Source organism: Mastigoproctus giganteus, chromosome 3, assembly GCF_048544385.1.
Source record: "Mastigoproctus giganteus isolate SK-2022 chromosome 3, ASM4854438v1, whole genome shotgun sequence".
NCBI lineage: Eukaryota > Metazoa > Arthropoda > Arachnida > Uropygi > Thelyphonidae > Mastigoproctus > Mastigoproctus giganteus.
In genome coordinates, this window is record NC_143577.1 from 228,838,955 (window position 1) to 228,859,433 (window position 20,479).

At 37.7% G+C, this 20,479-nt stretch overlaps 2 protein-coding genes across 6 annotated transcripts in view; one reads left to right on the forward strand and one right to left on the reverse strand.

Moving 5' to 3' along the window:
- LOC150088816 (dehydrogenase/reductase SDR family member 7-like) overlaps window positions 1-20,479 on the forward strand; it is an 89,502-nt gene that overhangs the window by 23,969 nt on the left and 45,054 nt on the right. For 2 of the 5 annotated variants that reach the window (XM_090370921.1, XM_090370922.1), the window contains exon 1: window positions 18,277-18,311. The exons of 2 other annotated variants lie outside the window; for them this stretch is intronic. Coding sequence is in view for 1 of the 3 variants with exons in the window: in XM_090370922.1 (XP_090227048.1) it covers window positions 18,287-18,311 (25 nt within the window). In the remaining 2 variants the exon portion in view is untranslated. Of the gene's footprint in view, window positions 1-10,766; window positions 10,918-18,276; window positions 18,312-20,479 lie in introns of those variants that run through there. One more of the 5 variants, XM_090370918.1, reaches the window with a different exon arrangement.
- Window positions 14-325, reverse strand: LOC150088820 (histone H4-like). Its single transcript, XM_090370916.1, has one exon. It carries the CDS (start codon window positions 323-325, stop codon window positions 14-16), a length of 312 nt encoding a protein of 103 aa, XP_090227042.1.

Here is a 20,479-nt window from a genome sequence, read left to right on the forward strand (position 1 = left end):
TTTATTTTCCACTTTAACCACCAAAACCGTACAAAGTCTTTCCTTGTCGTTTTAGGGCATAAACGACATCCATGGCAGTAACAGTTTTTCTCTTAGCGTGCTCCGTATAAGTAACAGCATCTCTGATGATATTCTCCAAAAACACTTTCAAGACACCACGAGTTTCTTCGTAGATTAATCCAGAAATACGCTTGACTCCTCCACGCCGGGCAAGACGTCGAATAGCCGGCTTCGTAATACCTTGGATGTTATCCCGAAGAACCTTACGATGACGTTTGGCACCTCCCTTTCCAAGTCCTTTGCCGCCTTTACCACGTCCAGACATTTCGAAAGAAAAAGCTCAAGAAACTACGATACAACGCAATCAGATCAGAAAATGAACAAGTCAAAAGCAACTGATCATGACTTTATATATAATCCGACAGCACTTGCGGACCTAATAGAGAGCTTCCCTCATCAAGGACCAATCAATACAGTGCTTTTCTCAATTTCATAAACGCGGACGGAATAGAGAGCTTTTTCTTGATACATCAAGTGGCGTCTCGACATTTTTCCCTCATGGTTGATGATGCCCTTATTAATTCTACTATTGGAATTAATCAGGGAATAATAAAAAAATTAATAAGAATTAGTTAAATAACAAGAAATAAGAATAAATTAAATAATACGAAATAAGAATAAATTAATTAATTGTAATAGCAGTTATGAATTCTAATAGTATAATAAACTCATTTATACGTCTTCTATTGAAAAAAAAAAGATAATTTAAAAATCATCTTTATTTTTCAGGTGTTCGCTACGAATTTTTTTCACTTTTCAAGTATAAACGTAAGGTGTTACATTGACAAATGACGAATTATATAATAAACTCGGCATCAGCTGATACATCTATAAGGATTTGATTGTAATAGCGGTAATTATTACTCCAGATGTATATTACCATGGTTTCAAAACTCTGGAGATTCGAAATTATATATGTTTCTGGAAAATGAAGTGGTGAATTTTCCTATTGTAACACGCACTGCAAATATGGTAGTTTAGAATTGTTTGAACACATGTATGGTGTTTTACCCATATCTAGTATGTTGTTTTTGTCTATCTTTTATTATTAAATCAAGGTTTTTGACTCAAATTGCTGCTGCTCATCTTTTGTGTGAGTGTTTGTACATGAAAATTCTTCAGTTATCATACAGATAGATTCATAAAAGTATGGTTTCTGTTGTCATTGTTAATTTTACAGGGTGGAGTGTGTGTATTTTCATGTTTCTGCTGCAATAACAGATCCAAAATTTGTTAACACTTCAACTGTTCAGAGCACTTGGAAAAGTTTTTTTACTATTAAAAACATCATATTTTTACTGTTTTGTTACGTAAAATTCAACAACGTTATTTGTCTGTACTCTCACACATGCCAATTTTCAAATTTTGATTGTACATAAGAAAAAAAACGCTTTTTTTATTTGAAAAAAAAAAAAAAAACCCTATTATTTTTCACTAATTCTAATACATTCCGTTCCTTCCACATGTATAATTTCTGATAATTTGAGGGATGTTGGAATTCCAGGAAACACAAAAAAGGTCTAAAAGGTAATTATGTCAGGGATAATACTTGGAGTTGTAACAACATATTCTTTTTGAGGGATTGGTTAAGAAGTTGTGGCGGGGTCTCAAGGTTGAATAGATGTCGAAGCTGTATTATTTAAGATATTTTTACTTAATTTTCTTATATTTCTGTTTCTTGACAGTATTTTGTGTGTTTCCACCCAGCTTTTTACTGTTTTGTGAAAGCAATACTGTACCATGAAAAGTTGTAATAATCAGTTTGGGTGTCTACGACGAATGAATTAAGTTTTGACAGTACAATAATGTTTTGATGTTTAGGCAAATTTAATTAAAAGTTGACAAACATCCCTTGGGTATAATGGAAAAGCGTTCCAGGCTGTATTATTCCCTAACGGTTAAAATATACATTTGACACCTACAAATAGGGGGTAAAAATAAGAAAATCTAGGGGCATATATCCGTATTTGCTCATTTCTATTACCATAACAGAACGTTCATTTATGAAGTTTTAAAATTAGATCCGAAAAATAGGTTCTAAATCTGTGCAGTTAACAGAACCAACAAAATGTGTATTAACAAAATTATGTAAAAAGGAATACGTTAACTAATAAATTGTTTTTAGCATTTATTTAGCAATCAAAATGTTAACACCAAAGGATACATCAAAATTATATAAAAATAAATATAGCTCTGTTGTGTGGTTAGACCGTTTATTTAAAAATATAGAGGATTACATGTTTTGGGTTTTTCGAGGAATTCCGTCTACTAGGCGGTCTATACACCCATATTCATCACGTTTACAAGCCGGTTTACAAGCCGTTGTTCATGAAATCTATAAACACCTGGAGAAACTGTTATTATGAATTACAATTTCAAAGTACAGTGGAAATTATACCGTTATGTTGTTCAACGCATTTATGGCGCTGCTCATTTTGGGTTTTTCTCAGAATTCTTCTTATATTGAGTCTTCCAAGAAGTAGACAGGACTATGGACATCTGGGTAGCATACAATTTCAAATACGTTCCATTCTCGTTCAGCTGTGTGTGTAAAATTTTACTCAGTGATAATACAAAATGTGAACTTTGTGTATTAAAGTATGAGTTAAATTTCTTGTATTTTGCTTTTGAACTTTCTCTTTGTGTGTAGTATGTTAAAACTATGTAAATAAGTTTAATTTAACTGCTAAGTCCTTAAACTTAGCATCATCGTCTCATTTCACGTATAATTTTTGTGGAGCTAGAAAAATTTTTTTCCATACTGTTAAGTACTGAGCACTTTCTGGAACTATACTTGAAGACTTCATATCTCTCTGTTTATATTGTCTCTTTAGAATTCCAATAAAAGTTCGTTAAAACTGTGTCTTCAATGAAGATTTTAGAATTTTAACCAGAATAGTAAGAACGTTATATAGCTTGGAAGTTACAAGTTTACCTTTATAATTTTCCCACAACTTTTGGGATAAAACTTAATATTTCTGAGAATTAACTACAGTGTGGAAATTGTTTCATTTAACTTTATAATTTCTCCACGTTATCTTTGGTTGGGATGATAAATGAAAAAAACGCATTAATTGTATTCAAAATAAATAACGCTCATTAAACAGTTTAAAAATAATTTATTTGTTACTAAATACCGTTAATTTAAAAAATGTGAGTTCAAATAATTTTAAAAAATGAAATAAAACACCACACAAATTCCTGGAATTACACCAAAGGATTATGACGTCATCACCTTGCAAAGGGATTAATCACGATTGAACTTTATTGCATCATGTGGAGGAGAGTCATGATTGATAACGTCAGCACCCTCGGTGGGTAGACCACCCGCTGTGAAATTCTGTTCAAAGTGTTTCAACAGCTGCGCCCTCTAGCGGAGGGGATGGGAATAGAGCGGGTGGTAGACCACCCGCTGACAAAATCAGTTCGAAATGTTTCTATGGCTGCGCCACCGCAACTAAAATCGGTTCAAAGTTCCATCATCCCTACTTGCCTCATGCGATTCTCTGTTGCCAGGTTTCGCTCAGCTACATTGCTGCAATAGGTACAGTATATGTTTAGTGGATGAATTAGGATTAGGCAGCAGACTCAAGTAAAGGACATTCTTATCAAAACTAAACAACTAAAATGGTCTTTGGCAGAACACATAGCTCGAAGACATGATGACACAATGACAAAGAAAATAACAGAATGGAACCCAAGAGGAGTTACGAGAAAGCCTGGAAGACATAGACGGAGATGGACAGAAGAAATTCACGAGTTCGTCGGTAGTAAACAGATGACCAATCAGCTCTTCGCTAGAATTTGACAGACTTCTAGCATCTCTATCCCCAAAGGATTTCTCATGAGCGACGATAGTTGCAAAATACACATTCAGTTTGTCAGTAACCCGAGAAATATCAACAGTTAATCTATTCATATCAAGTGGACCAATGTGATTCAACCCCTTTCTTCTACTGTTCACATAAGTAAAGAAGTCTTTGCTGCTTTTCTTTACATCCTTTGTAAGAGAGTTCTCCTAATCAGTCTTAGCTTGCTAACCTTCTTTGTGACTTGATTACAGGCTAGTTTATATCTACCATAGACTTCTGATTATCACTGATAATTTATATGCATCCCATGCATATTTTTTTCACTGTCACAAGTCTTATCAGGTCATCTTACATCCATTTAGGTCTATGCTTTGAATTGTAATGTATATCTCTTAGTTGGCGTAAAAATCCTAATAACTTCTAAAGATAGAATTTCTGAATGCTTCCCATTTAGAAACCGTAGTTAGTAACTTCATTAGTTTGTCCCACTGTATAGAATTTAAACAAATATCCAACACCTCTGTAGTCACCTTTACGAAATCAAAAGCCCCTTCCCATGCCTTTGACAGTAGATACATGTTTAAGGAACTCCCACAATATTGTGATCGCAGCCATCTAGTGGTTCATTTATCTGCAGATTCTTAGTGCAAGAAGGGTCACCGGTGATAATCAGATCAAGAGTTTGATAGAGGTGCATAGCAGAAAAATGAAGTATTGTAGGTTTGTAAAAATAGAGAAAGAATGTGAATATCTTATATGTTGTGATAAATTAAGAAAATTAGAGGCTGAATTGCAAAGCCAATTAGAGGTGAGGGAACTGTATAGTAAAATGATTAAACAAATAAAATAAAAGTTGAGATAGCCATCGTCAGAAATGGGTGGGCAAAATTAACTATAAGTCGAAAAAAAGGGGGAATAGCAAATATGCAGAAATTTGATGTTTGCTAGAGTAAATATTGATACATAGTCAGGTATACCATGTTATACCAGGCTGTTATACCTGACCAAGTATCGATATTTACTCTAGCTAACATCAGATTTTTGCTGTCCCCCTTTTTTCGACTTATAGCTCAAGTTCTGGTTTTTTCATGTCTTTCAAACACTAGAAGGTAAACGCTATTCACTTATAAAAATCTAGAAGGTATACGATGTATACCCGCGTAAACCATCCACTACAGCCCTGAGTGTAGGATACAGTCATCGAAAAATCTGCAAAACTCTTGCTACTGTGTGAGTGACAAACTCACAAGTTCCTGTCAATATGCGGAAAGTTAAAATCCTCCATTATAAGACATTCTAATTTACTGGCCCACTCAATGGTCTGTTCACGGTACCTCTGCGCACTTACGGTACCCCTATAAAAAAACATGAAGAGGTGTGCGGCCGCTGATCATTATTCCGCCTCATACGAGCGCATCGCATCCACCGTTAGTGTCCCTTTCTCTGATGTTTGAGGGTTGGTACCGCATTCCTCGTTGTCTTTAGGTAAAATAACGTCTAGAATCTGTATGTAGGCTAAAACCGGACTAATCAGAAAACATAATTATACGCTATTTGTTAGGGCTTCAAGTCCCGTGTTCATGACATCAGTTTCGACGAGCTCTGCGGTGGGTTGGGGTTAATGGGATACAAACCACTGGCTTCCTTGCATAGAATCCACTTGAATTAAGCCTTCTTAACACAGTCCAGTTGGAAATGCTTTCACCTCTAGCTGCAGGTGAAGCTCAAAAGACAGTTGATGACAGGACATCGTAGGGTTCCGTCTTGCTGTTAGAGCCAGACAGCCAGTCTGTTCTGGTTGACATAGCCCTTGGCCAGCTCTTTTTGTAATGGTTCCTGTCTCCTGAAACTGTTTGCGTAGGCCGAAACAACACTGCATGACACATTAAACCAACGTGCCAGCCTGCGACTGTCCAATTCAAGTCATCCAACGCCCCCCCCATCTCAAAGAATCATCTAAACGATGATGTCATGCTATTCTGAGTACTGGAGATGTGGCTATCCCACTGATCAAACCAAAATACGAGAATGAAGTGATGTGATCAGAAAAAGTGCTTTTATAGGCATAAATAATTTGCATTTATGCAAATTCTCTGTAAGGTGGTGTATATATATATATATATATATATATATTTTTTTTTTTTTTTTGTGTGTATAGGTAGGGTGGCTCCTAGAACGTCCATTCAAATCCACCTCGTTTTTTTGTACGTTGAACAGACTGCAAAACAGGCCAGCGTGTAATAGTGCAATGTTCGTGTAGTTTAATGCATGTTATGTTGTTGTGTTATGCTGACCTCTTGGCTACCCAGAAGCAGCTATCACCAGGAAGGCTGCTTCTAGATACTCGTCCACATCACGGGAAGGTGGGCCAGTTCCAGTAGATGGGATGCATAAGGTCTCAGGTTATGAGACAACAACGCTAAAAAAAAATCCTCTGGGGGCCCAATCCAGAGCTTAAAAAAAACCAAAAAAACAAACAAACCACACACACACATATATATATATAAAATAAAATAATAATAAAAAAAATAAAATAAATAATAATAAAAAAATAATCCTCCTCATCATCACCATTAGTCTCTTGGGCATTCTGGACACACTTCAGTAATGTTTTCAACACACTATTTTGGTTCAACTGCTTAACAGGCATTTTCTCAGTTCAAAGGCTCCCTTTGCAAAATCCTGGAATAATTGAAATACACTCCTATTAGATAAGAACACCTCTTCCCGACCTAACTCATTTTCAGCAATGATTTCCCTGATTATCATAAGTAGTACACACATATAATATATGGTGCCAACTTTCAACCTCACCACAACAGAGATCTGTATCCGAAAGTCCCAACTGAAATAATTTCGCTTTCATCGAGCCGTGACCTGTTACTAAAAATGATGTTTGTAAACGTGGTGTAAACCAGCTTCGAACTGTTCTGTCACTTAAAAAGGTAACATCCGGAATAAATTTCTTTGTCACTCGACCAGAAGATACAGTGTCCCATCTTGTTTGCCACAAGTTAACAATCTCGTTTAAACATCTTCTCTTCTCCCTCTTAATGTCAGAATTTATGTCAACTTCTATACCAACAAGTCTAGTAGATATTTTCTTCTTAATGCCATAGCACAGCCCTCGATAAGCCAAGGGGACTGCCCCAGCCATCACTTGAAGTGCAGTCGTAGCTACAGTCCTACATACCCTTAATATACTGAGAAGCATTGTTCTTTGTAGTGAGCTTAATTTAGCTTGAAATCTAACAAGAGCCACTCTGTGAGACCAAACTCCCGCTGCATACGTAACCATAGGCAGAAACACCACCTTATAATATAAAAATAAAGTTTTATTGGACACACCCCAATCTCCTCTTGATACTCTTATAATATAACCGGCAAATATCCTGATCTTGCTATGTAGATGTGTTATATGCGCATAATAAGACAACTTGTGATCAATAATGAGCCCCAAGTATTTAGTTTCAGAAACCATAGTCAACTGTCTCCCATTTAATTTTATTTGCGGCAGTCGTCCCAAATCAAGTTTTGTTTTAAAAGGCATCATTTTGGTCTTTTGGGGGCTAATGGTAAGCTTAAATCCTTAAGGTATTAATATCATTTATTACACGGTTTGCATTTTGCTCCAAATCGTGTCGTGATCGACCTGTCACAATTAATGTGACATCATCAGCAACAGCTATCACGTGACAATTTACTTGTGGTCGAACCAGCCAGTTCTGTAGCACCAAATTCCAAATGGAAGGACCTAATACAGAGCCCTGAGGGCAACCTCACGTGATTTGTCTTTGAAGGAGAAAATGTTTAGACCTTACAGTCACATATCTCTCAGAAAAATAACTCCTGAACAGACTGCATAACTGCTTAGAACACTCAGCACGACACAGTTGAGAAAGAGCTGCCCCCCACCATACTGAGTCAAACGCACCTTCAAAATCCATATATATAGCATGTTCATATTTTGAATCAGAGTTCGAAATGTATGTATGAAAGTCCAGAAGAGCAACCTCGCACGATTTCCCCGGTGTAAAACCATACTGATTAGGTGTAATCATGTCATGGCGTTCTAACAATTCTTGTAAACGTATTGCCATTAACCTCTCTAACACTTTCCCCAGATTAGCCAACAAAGCAATTGGACGGTACGACTTAGGCTCAATTAAAGGTTTCCCAGGCTTCCTAATTAGCCTCAATAAAGCAATCTTCCATTTCAATGGAAACAGTCCTTCCTCTAAGCACTAATTATATAACAAAAGTAACATGTTAGGTATTAACTTTAAAAAAACCTCACTATAAAGTAAGGTGGTAGCTCGATTTAACATTAGCAAGGGCACATGATGCAAGAAAGCAAGCTTATATAACATCAGCCAAAAAAAAAAAAAAAAAAAAAAAAAACACGGCCCCGTCTCATTTCTCTCATCCACTCGCTCCAAATGTTTGTCTAGTCTTGCCTTGAATCTGTTTAAGTTATAAACTTCTACAACGACAGATGGAAGTTTGTTCCAACAATCAACCACCCGCTGGCTAAAGGCAAACTTCCGCACATCTATCCTAAAACTGTCTTTCCTCAATTTGAATTTATGCCCTCTCAGGCGATTATTCTGAGCAAGAGGAAGAATCCCATCAGCATTGAGCATGATCAAACCATTCAAGGCTTTATACACCTCAATCAGATCATCTCGCAGGTGCCTAGTCTCCAGACACTGTAATTTGCAAAACTTAAGCCTTTCTTCCTAAGAGCAACCCTTTGTTCCATTCACTAATCTTGTTACCCTTCTCTGTACTCGTTCCAGCAGCTCTACATTCTTCTTAAAATGAGGCCTCCAGACCTGTATACAGTACTCAAGGTGTGGCCTGACCATTGCCTTATACAAGGGGATAATCACCTCCTTATCCCTTCTAGAAAAATTCCTGTATATCATTGACCAGACACTATGAGCTACTCTTGCAGACTGTCTGCACTGCTCAAAAAACTTCATATCTGCCTGCACAATTAGCCCCAGGTCCTTTTCACACTCTACCTCTGTCAGTGTAGTACAACACAGTTGATACGTTACTCTGGGATTATTGCTTCCCCATATGCAGTACTTTACATTTGTCAATGTTAAACTTCAGTTGCCACCTCTCAGCCCACCTGCTCAACTTTTCTAGATCCTGTTGCAGCAGTGTACTGTCATTAACAACCCTGCCGACCTTCGTATCGTCTGCAAACTTGAACAATAAGCCTGATATACCATCATCAATATCATTAATGAATGCAGAAAAGAACAATGTACCCAACACTGAGCCCTGAGGGACTCCACTAATAACATTAGTCCACGAAGAGCAGTGTCCGTTGATTACCACTCTCTGTCTTCTCCCACTCAACCAACCCTTTATCCATAGCAGCAATTTGCCTCCAATGCCATACTGCTCCGATTTGTGCAGCAGTCTTCCATGTGCAACAGTATCAAAAGCCTTTCTAAGATCCAAATATATGATATCAAAATTATTCTTTGCATCCAGTTCCTTTGTGACTACATCATTGTACCCAATCAAATTGGTCAGACAATTTCTATTGGATACTCGGAATTTGCATGCCAGAATACCTATTATATCAAATATTCGCCTTCGGGGACAGTATTCACAATAAAATATTCACAAAAAACATTTTGTTCTATTAATTTTAGGGAGCAATGTATACAACGTTCAAATTCCACCGCCATTGTTAGTATTTATCAATACTACAAGGATGGAGGCAGAATTTGAACGCCATTATCGTTACAACACTCTGAAGAATCGATTGCAGTTACTTAAAAAATTTCAAAGGCTAAGTAACGATCAAATTCGCTAACTTAGTCAGAGAATCATAAATAAAACTGCACTACTAATTTTAAATCAAACGTTAGAAAAATTAATAATTTTTAAGCAATAAATAATGTTCCACTTAGCGGCTCTCCAGAAAGTTGCTCCTCCAGATCCGTTTTTTTCATGGGTTCACATTTAAAACGATCTTGTAACTCTTCCATAGAATATTTCTTACAGGTCCATCAAGTGCATGTAATTCGCAATTCTAATTGAATTAAAATATCTTTAAGTATATCATTTTAAAAGCAACATTTTTGCCAAATTTTACTGATGCTCCACACAGTTCGCTACTAATTGTAATGCCATCCAGGCATTATAGTCAATGCTCATTTGATTACAATCTGCGCCTCATTTGAAGTGCGTAAGAGCTCCATAGTTTGAGAAGTGCTGGCTTATAGAGCGTCTTTGATTTAAAGTTTATAGCAGTAATGATTTCAATTTATTTACATTGCAATTTTTACTGGACACCTGCAGTGTATCTGAAGACTATCACGACTATGTTTATTATGAAATGCGTATTTCCACGTTGCTTTGAAAGATTTATTTAACGATGTCATTGGGAAATGTCATAATTCAAGAAAGACAGAAAAGTCACCCCACCTTCTCAGAGTATAAGTAACCAGTATACCTAGCAGGAAAACTAGAAGATATTACAAAGGGGGCCTCTAGTTAATCGTTTCGGCCTCAGGCCATTTACGTCCAGATATTCGACAGAGGACAACGAAGGGGAGATTGCTATTGACCTTCTGTGAACAAGGGAGAAAGGAAAACGTCGTTGTTGCAGAATTAGTGATACACAAACTCATGATTTCTAAAGGTTTTCTGGGTCAGATTTTGTTGTATGGTTCGCAGGTGTGTTAATAACCACTGCTTATAACCAATCCTTCGTTACATCTACGAAAAGGGATGTGTCCGAGACACTGACGTCAGTTCTGACGTCAGAATCTCAGACACCCTTCTCCTCAGATGTCAAGAAAGCAGATGCCTTTCTTTAAAATGATGAGAGCATTTGGATGGTGAGATTACATCGTTACACTAGTTAAGATGCTGATGCTATTATGATTAAGGTCTTTAGTATTTATGTAATTTAATAAAGAAAATGAATATACAGTATTAAAATAATTATTAAAAGTTTCTGTCATCAGTTGTTGGAAATTCGCAGAGTGTTTTACAATTCCTCCAGAAAAAACCGGTAAGTACTTTTCTTATTGCTCCAGAAATGTTCATCGTAAGGAGTCCAAATTTAATATGCAATTATTCAAGCAACGCCTGACAATCAAGAGAGAGAAAGATTCTGTTCATTGGCATTTTTCATTTTTTTTTTTTTTTAAATTTTATAATCGATTATGGAAATCTGTCGAATATGCCCATCACTAGTAATAACCATGCTTTTTATAGCAAAAAATAAATATAAATATGAACAGGTTTTATATGAAGAATAAATGTTTAACTCATTGACAATGATGATATTGAAATGCCCTTAAATATTTTATAGTCTATATCACTGCACATCATCAGGCATTTCTCATATTGTGAAGTTATACTTCATAACTGGGTTGTCACTATTGCAATACCTGGGTATCTGCCCACCCACCGAGGAGAAGCCAACAAGCTTTGAAACGGTGCCGTCTGGGTGGTGGTATCCGCCGAGAATAAGTAATAGTAGTCTTCTCCACTGGTGAAGTGTTACTTATTCGAGGTAGTACAATACCATGGCAACTCGTTGTGAAGACATTCTTTCCGGTATACAACTTACAAGAATCTACAGTTGTAATTTTCTTACAAAACGAAACTTGCTATGGAGTTTCTTAATTATAATATAATTATAGTTAAGAAATAATAATTTAGTTAAAAATCTCTTGTCGCAGTCCCTCAAAAGAATACTCCAGGATTTTTTTTATCGCATTTTCCTGAGAAAAGCTAAAAGACCCGAGTTTCAGGAAGGAAAAAAATCACTGAACGGGATTTCAACTCAGTCCTTTTCCACCTGGTGTGGTGAGAACCGTGTTTATATTCACTGTGCTACCTCGAGGGTAGCACAGTGAATGGGTTGTTTCTGAGAAAATTGGAGATCTTACACTGCATTCGTGGGTAGCATGGGTGGTATAATAATCACCGCCCTCCCCACACCGAGTGGAAAATACCAACGTTCGAATTCCGTCAATGACGCAAGGAGTTTTTATGGGTATTTTTCACAAAGTGGCTGAGTTAGTCACTCCAAGCAACGCAACGTGATTTTTCCCATGGTAGGTTTTTCTTCCAGACATGTTAGAGTCACACAGTGGTTTGTATACTGTTGCAAAGTTTACTCCTGTTCTGCTTATTTGATGGTTTGGCACTTGGAACTTCTCTGCCTTGCAGCTGGGATTCAATGGTGACTCATTATTATTATTATTATTATTAAAATCAATTTATTTCCCCATGAAACTTTGGGTCACTCCGGGACGGTACTGTGCCAGAAGGGAGTGAATATTTACAGACTAAGGTGCGAGGAACACATGTACAATATACAAGAGTACATGCGTGCTCGACCCGCGATATTTACAGGATTAAACATACAAATGCATAGAGACAAAAACAAAGACTGTCATATACAAATACAAGTAAAAAAAAAAAAAAAGAAGTCAGTCCAGTCATGTCCAGGAGCAGGTGAACATTATAGATTCATTATCTGATAGCAGTTCTTGAGGATTTTGTTCCTGTAGAGCTTTTCTTCACAGAACCTATCCGGGTGTCTCCTAAATTTATTGAAGATCCGAAGACAATTGGCTGGAAACATGTCCCTCAAGGAATCAATGCTTGACAGCCTAAGACGCAGAGGGAGACAAGAGTCGGGATGCTCCCCTTTTGCCTTCCTCAGGCCAGAGATTAACGTGGATGCCGATGGAGCATCAATTCGCCTCGTTATAAGTCGTGCAAGCGTGAGAACATTTTATGCCATGATGATATGTCTTCAGGGATCGGTGCACAGATTTGCTTGTAGAATCGATCTGGAGATAGTTAGAGGGTGGCCTACATCCATCTAAGCAACCAATATCAACAATCACATAACTGCATTAGGGAACAGAGGCCGCTTATTAAGTGAGAGTGGACAGGATGTGGCATCTCCATTCCCTTAATCCGAATAGGTGTCCGCTCTCACTTGTACTCTCAGTACTGTCATATTAGGACCACCCGAGAACCGACTCATCTGCCTATATGTAATATGTCCATAAATTTGCGTGTGTGTTCTCTGGTCGATGTGCCTGTTTTGCTGGACGAAAAATCGAGTTTCCAGGAAAAAAACTTGCTGTCCACGCCCGAGAACGACTAACTCAGTCACGGAGTGAAAAAAGCCCATTAAAGTTCCTCGCATCATTGACAGGATTCGGACCAGAGTCTTTTCCCCCTGATGAGGAGAGGACGGTGAATATATACATTGTGATATCCACGCGCATCTACTCTTGGCTAATAGCAAGAGCTTGACATTACTAATACTGAGATTTCACTGGATATTAACGGTCATTGGACCTACCATGCTTCACTGGGACAGTAGTAATTCACTGTGATTCTCGTCATGTGGCAATCAAGGATCTTGATTTGTGGTTTTGTTTATGGATGGATGCCACAGAGTGCTTCCTACAGACATTACAGTTCATAGATCAGATCTTTAATCTTATTGACAGTAGTACATGGCGCTGCCTTAACAGCTGTTAATCACGGATCACTTTAAGAGCTGCAATTCATAGCACTACCCTATCGTTCATCACTTTATAACATTCCTTAACACTTGAGCTTGGCTGTTGTTATTGTTTTCGTTGTAAGGTTTAAGGAGCGTCAGCGACTAAGGCCATACTGCTCCGTGTATATTGTTTTTAAATTGCGTGTGTTCTAAGGTAAATAAATAAATAAATTTTCTGTTTATACTCCGGGACGACCAAACGGTCAGAGGAGTTCACAAGATAGACAGAATACAAGAAACAGCACCGTATTCAGTAGTCACGGACTTGAACCCCGGTCACTCAAGGCACGTGTACTTATGCACCCGCGCGCCTGACCACTAGGCTACGGCGGCCTACTAGTAGATTTTCTGTTTCCTGGATGAAAAACCCGAGTTTCCGGAGGAAAAACTACTCTCGCCTGAGACAGACTAACTCAGCCACATTGTGAAAAAGCTTGGTAATTCAATTCATTGTACTGCCATCATTTTTGCATATAGAGGAAGCCCATAGTGGTGCTTGTAACTCACCGTCGACTGAGCATGACATCCTGATGGAAAACCATGACACTGCCATCAGAATAATGGCATTCACCTAATGGTGGTTCATGGCGCCTGTAACCTGTGAACAAACATGACAGCAGTTTATGGTGTTTATCTTGCAAACTATGACATGACAAAAGTAGTTCAGAATGCTGCCTGTGATTAGCATCAAACTTTCTCTGTGCCATTTGTAACAATAACTTTTCTCCGAAGGAAGTTTATGGTGCTGCCTGTGATTCAAGAGGATTAAATAAGATAAGGAACTAATAAGTTAATATACCAACGATAGTTCATGATTCACGAGGGTTTAGCAAGTTGGAATCAAATAAGTTAATATACTTATGGCAGTTTATGGTGCTGCCTTATTGCCTGGAATAAGTGGTGGTCCATCGCGCTGCCGACCAGATGAAGACATGCATCTGGTCTCTATCACTGACTTACTGAATTTTACTCTGGGAGGCAGTAGAGTAGGATCTTGCTGACTCTGACAAACGTGTCAGGGTGAGTAACATATCAAAATGTAATTAAACTGAATGCTAGAATAGTTCGGCTATAATCTCCGCGTCCTCCTGGACTAAATGGTCAGTCACTCAACATAAAATTAGCCAGTACTAAATAGTGGGACAGATACACCAATTATACTGATTTACTTTTATGAGTACGATACCAGCACATATAGCATGGCGGAGTTTCCCGAGGTAGGTCAGGAGTCCACAAATAAATAAATATGTACACGTGTAGACCTGTCTAACAACATGGGAGATAGGTTGACCTTGTGTGTCCTAACACAGGTCATTGGTTTTACACGCAACATTCCACAACTTTCTTTTTAATTTATCCTTGTAAATTGAATTTTCTTGCCTAAGTTTTCGTGCCATGTTCGCACCCACTGTTTAAATCACAGACCTGTTCATTTTTATACCATGTATGACCAGTTGTTTTATGACAGACACCCTCACCCCCGAGATTTCGCTTTTTCTTCAAGGACAAAACACTCTTACTTAGAATGCATAAGGTGAAGACAAAACCTGCTCCTCAATCACTTCCAAGGTGAATAGCCAGAAAAGCACAGGACATTATAAATCAGTAGGTTTGAAGTGCAGTGCAGTGTGTAAATTTTACAGAAATAAAACGAGATTTTCTTGAAGCCATGTCTACATTAGCGTCTTTAGGGCAGGATTGTTACTTAAAAGCTGTGAGATCATATTCTATTTCCCCTCATGGTAACAAAACTGGTCTTTTTGTCTCATGTCATGGATCATGTCACGGCCCACCAGTGGTTCTCACTTGATAGCCATGCTATTACAAAAGCTGAGAAAAGCTGACTTACGTCATGTGGGAATACACTTCACGCATCACTGACACAGTTCCTGTGCTAAAGTGAACCACAAGATCACGAATAACAGTTGGGACTTTTGTATAACCTAGATTAAAGCCCTTGATTGTCATTTGTCGATGTTTTCCTAGTCCCTCGGGTGTCCTTGGATCCTCACTCAGCATAATTTATTAGTTACTTAAGGGTAAAAAACCCCATCCACTATATAAAAAAACACCTACGCCACACAAATTAAAATATTTTCATCTATGATTATCACACATATTTTTTCTTGTCATATTGGTCCGTTTTTCATTTTTATAAATACTGAGATTTTTTTTTAATTGGTGAGGGTCGGAACAAAAATTTCTAGTTTTTAATTTTTTTTAAATTTAAGTTAAGATAAACACGCTCTGGTAAATTTTCAACAGAAGTTTTCTAACATATTAAGATCATTACCAATTACCAGTCCGAACACACTGGTAATTAATTGTGATGTCAGAATGCTCAAACCAATGAGAACAGTGTGTAATATTTGCATGTATTGGATAAATCATTGACAAGCTTCTTAAAAATTCTTAAATTACTTAATGAATGAAATCAGAAACACAAGAAATTGTGAACAGGACTTAAACAAGTCACACGCGTGATGGAATCAACGTGGTGAATATCGCTATCGATCTCAATAGAGAAGCACTGAACGTGCACAATGCCACTTCTATTCTGCACAGGTGAAAACGATTAGTGCATCACTCTACAATGTATTGGGCAATTTACCGTATCGATATCCACCATGGCCGTAATCACAGAACACGTTCAAGGATTGACGTACAGATGTAAATTACGAATTTCCTCAACAAATACAGGCCGAGAGTATCCAATTTCAGACTGCGACCGTCTCATTAAAGACACGATAATGTTTCAGACGCACATCATTCGAGATCTACAGCTGAAAGCGCCAACACACCCGTAGTGAAGTACCTGGAAATGTTATCTCACACGAGTTGGTAGACTCGCCCTCACCCTCACGGGGTGAAAAAGATCTGAGTTCGAATCCCGTCAATGACGTGAAGAATTTTTGTGGGCCTTTTTCACAACATGGCTGAATTAATCGGTCTCGGGCGAAAGTAGCATGATTTTTTCTCCCCAAAACTCGGATTCTTTGTCCAGCAAACAGAAAATCGACCACAGAACACACGCAATTTACAGACAGTATACACGGAGCAATATGGCCTTAGTCGCTGATGATCCTAAAAACCCTACAACAACAACAACTGATATCAGTCTACCTCTTGGAGAGCCATTGGGAAACTGGAAATTAGCATTAGCATTAGTAGAGGCACATGATGCAAGAAAGCAAGTAATACAGCATCAGCTAAAAAAAAAACAAAACAAAAAACCCTTCCCATTTAACCCATCCATTCACTCCAAATGTTTGTCTAGTTCTGCCTTGAATTTATTTAAGCTGTCCACTTCTGCAACGACAGTGGAAGTTTGTTCCAACAATCAACTACCCGCTGGCTAAAGGCAAATTTCTGCACATCTATTAGACAACTGTCTTTCCTCAATTTAAGTTTATGTCCCCTCAGTTTTGTAATCTGTGCAAGAGGAAGAATCCCATCAGCATTGTGAAATCGCTTACAAGTTGACTGATTGACGAGTAAAGACGCCATGCGCTCCTCACAGAAGACTCAATGTTCAGCCTTCAGTCAGATTCTCGTTGGGCTCTGGAGTAGCGTAAAAGAGGAACTAGAACTACCCCTGTGTACGTTCAGGAACGTAGGCAGTTCGGTGCAAGTGGATAGATATTGGTTGATATTAGTCTCTGTTGTACAGATCGCGATATCATCAGGAAAGGGATCCTGACTGCACGCAGGTATAAAGAAGTGAACCTGCAACCCGTGGCGCTACCCTTAGAGATACAAAAGACTCAGAGTTCGCTCTGATGGATGACAACTATCAACTCCATGGGGGCACAGCTATTCAACAGTTGTTGTTGAAATGAGAGATCGTCCCTGCGAATTATCCTGTCACCTTCTTCTGCCTGAATCCAATCGAACACGTCTTGAACACCCTACACGATACTAAAGCTAAACTGTTGGGGGCCATAGACGACAGTAAAGCCTTTGTCCATGAACATAGTCTGCACGGGTACACAGTGATTATAATCATCGTCCTCCCCACGCAGAGTGGAAAAGCTTCGAGTTCGAATCCCGTCAATGACACGAAGAAATTTTATGGGCTTGTTTCATTCTGTGGCTGTGTTAATCGGTCCCAGGCGAGGATTGCAAGATTTTATCTTCTGAAAGTCGGATTATTCGTCCAGCAAAACGGCCAAATAGATCAGACCAAAGAACACACGCAAATTATGGACCTAACACACAGATAGATGAGACCATTTTTAAGTGGTCGTAAAATGGTAGTTTCTTTCTCTCTTTTTATTTTATTTTTTATCCGTGCACATTCACAACGGTTACTGAAGCTGTTCTTATCGCTTAAGTACTTTGTTTCTGATGTGTTATATTCCAATTAAGGTGAAGTCACTATTCACTTTTGGGTCGCTTTGAGCAATTTCTACATACACGGATCGGAACTTAACTCCAGCTACATCATCAGACACGTACGTCATCATATTTGTACAAACATCATTTGCATGTGCTGTAATCTCCTAATTTCATTGACCAGTGCATGTTTTTTTCGTGTCTTCATGTGAAGGATGGTTTAATAAACACAATTCTCGGTGACATTTCGAGTCATTCATTTAGTGCCCTGGTATACGATATACAATTCCGCCTAAAAGTTTGGAATATCACGTTTTGTTTTTCCTAATTTTCAAAGTTTTTAGTAAAAAACAGGAACAACTTGTTTACCAATTTTTATTAAAATATTTTCTATTATGTATAAAAATCAAAAATTTAAATAATGTTTATTCCACAAAGGTGTAGAAGACTCTTGAATGTGGTAGAACATTCAAGAGTCTTCTCTTGAATGTTCTAAATAGTCTAGATGATTCTAGACTATTTAAGAAAGTGTGAGAATTGTTTCAATATTATAGAAGATAGTAAATGATTCCAGAGTGTTTGTAATGATATAAATTCAAGAGTAAGAGCTATAACTTCTAAAATCGAACAGCCGTTATTCAGAAAGAGTGTTTGGCTTAAGTTTGGTGTGTTTCGTGATAAACATGGCAAGAAATAAGGAACTGAGTTTTGATAAAAAGAAGTGCTATTATTACTCTATATAAACAACGTTATTCCATGAGAAGTATTGTCAAAAAGATAGGTGCTTCATTTAAAGGAGTACGAACTACTATTCGACGATTCAAGGAGACTGGCAGTTTAAAATATAAACCACGATCAGGACAACATAAGGCGCCCAAAAACAGAAGCACAAGTTAATGCCATAAACACTAATTCCTAAATGCAATCGACAACTTACTGCACCTGAAATCCAGGCTGAGTTCAATAGAAATAGAGGAACTCCCGTGTCTACATCCAATGTAAAACTTCGTCTTAAATGAGGCTACACGACCATGAAGCAGGACTTCATGTCAGTGCAGTAGACCGAAAACCTTTATTAAAACCGAAAAATCGAAAGGAACTGTCGGCTTGGGCTAAGAGCCATCAATATTGGACAATTGAAGAGTGGAAAAACGTACTGTGGACGGATGAATCCAAATTTTAAATTTTTGGATCAAAGCGTACAGTTTATGTGAGGCGATCAACTGAAGGAAAAATGGCGCCACATTGTTTATTGCCTACAGTCAAACCCAGTGGTGGTTCCATCATGATTTAGGGTTGTTTCTATTTTTCTGAAGTGGGTAACATCGTCAAAATTGAAGGAAGTTTAGGAAAAGAAAGTTATAAATACATTCATGAACTTAATAAAATATCCTCTGGACCTCGACTTTGTGGAAGAAATTTTATATTACAAGACAATGACCCGAAGCACAGCTCTAAGCTGTGGGGACTTTCTAGCAACTAAACAACATTATAAACAGGAGGAGATTTTGCAAGTTATGGTGTAGCTGCCTGGATCGTCTGATTTAAACCTAATAGAGCCTTTATGGGATCATCTGGACGTCAAGTCCGTGAAGTTTTCACACAATGTATTGGAAATCTTGCAAATCTCTTGAAATAATATTAGTCAAGATACTATTATAAAATTAATCGCCAAAATGCCACATCTGTGTAAGGCAGTGATAAAATCTGGAGGAGGCTACATTGGTGAAACATCTGTATAGTTGATAATATTAATCATTTCCTGAGGCATGATTATTTTTCCATTTTGTTATAACAGTTTAAAAAAAAATTAACTTTTCTCTTTCTGCATTGGGATAACCTGTTTTTTTTTTTTTTCTTTTTTGAATTTTTACCAATGCAAATTGAGACAAACAGGAAAAAGGTACTTATTTCATATTACGTCAAACCTAACTGTTCACTGCCAACCGAGAACTCAATTATCTTTTTAACTGTTCACTTTTCCTCATAGGTGACACCTAGTTTTGTAACACTTCTAGCTTCAACACAAAATTATGTATGCCAAGAACAACTTCATATATTTTAACCCATTTTCCTTCTGTTTGATAGATGTTTTGTTAGAAATGTGAAAATATTCTTTGATAAATGATTCCACTGCTGACCCATTGCTAGAGGTTTTAAAAATCGTGCGCAACCTAAATACAAATTCTTCATTAATTCTTGAACATAAGATGAAACTAAAAATTGGATCTGGTTTGGTTGTTTACACATACCCTAGCCAAAAAATACGAACCTTTATTTAGTATTAGCATTAGCATTAGTAGAGGCATATGATGCAAAAAAACAAGCTTACGCAGCACCAGCAAAAAAAAATACTTCCACTTCACCCCTCCGTTCGTTCGAAATACCTGTCCAACTGAGCCATAAATTTATTTAGGCTATCAACTTCCACAACAAGGGATGTAAGTCTGTTCCACTAACCAACTACCCGCTGGCTAAAAGCAAATTTCCGCACATCTATCCTGCATCTGTCTTTCCTCAATTGGAATTTATGCCCTCTCAGGTGATTATTCTGAGCAAGAGGAAGAATCCCATCAGCATTGAGCATGCTCACACCATTCAAGGCTTTATACACCTCTACCAGATCACCTCGCCGGTGCCTAGTCTCCAGACACTGTAATTTGCAAAACTTAAGCCTTTCTTCGTAAGAGCAACCCTT

Excerpts from the sequence above, each read along its gene's own strand:
- LOC150088820 (XM_090370916.1), bottom strand. The coding sequence starts at position 325 with ATGTCTGGACGTGGTAAAGGCGGCAAAGGACTTGGAAAGGGAGGTGCC.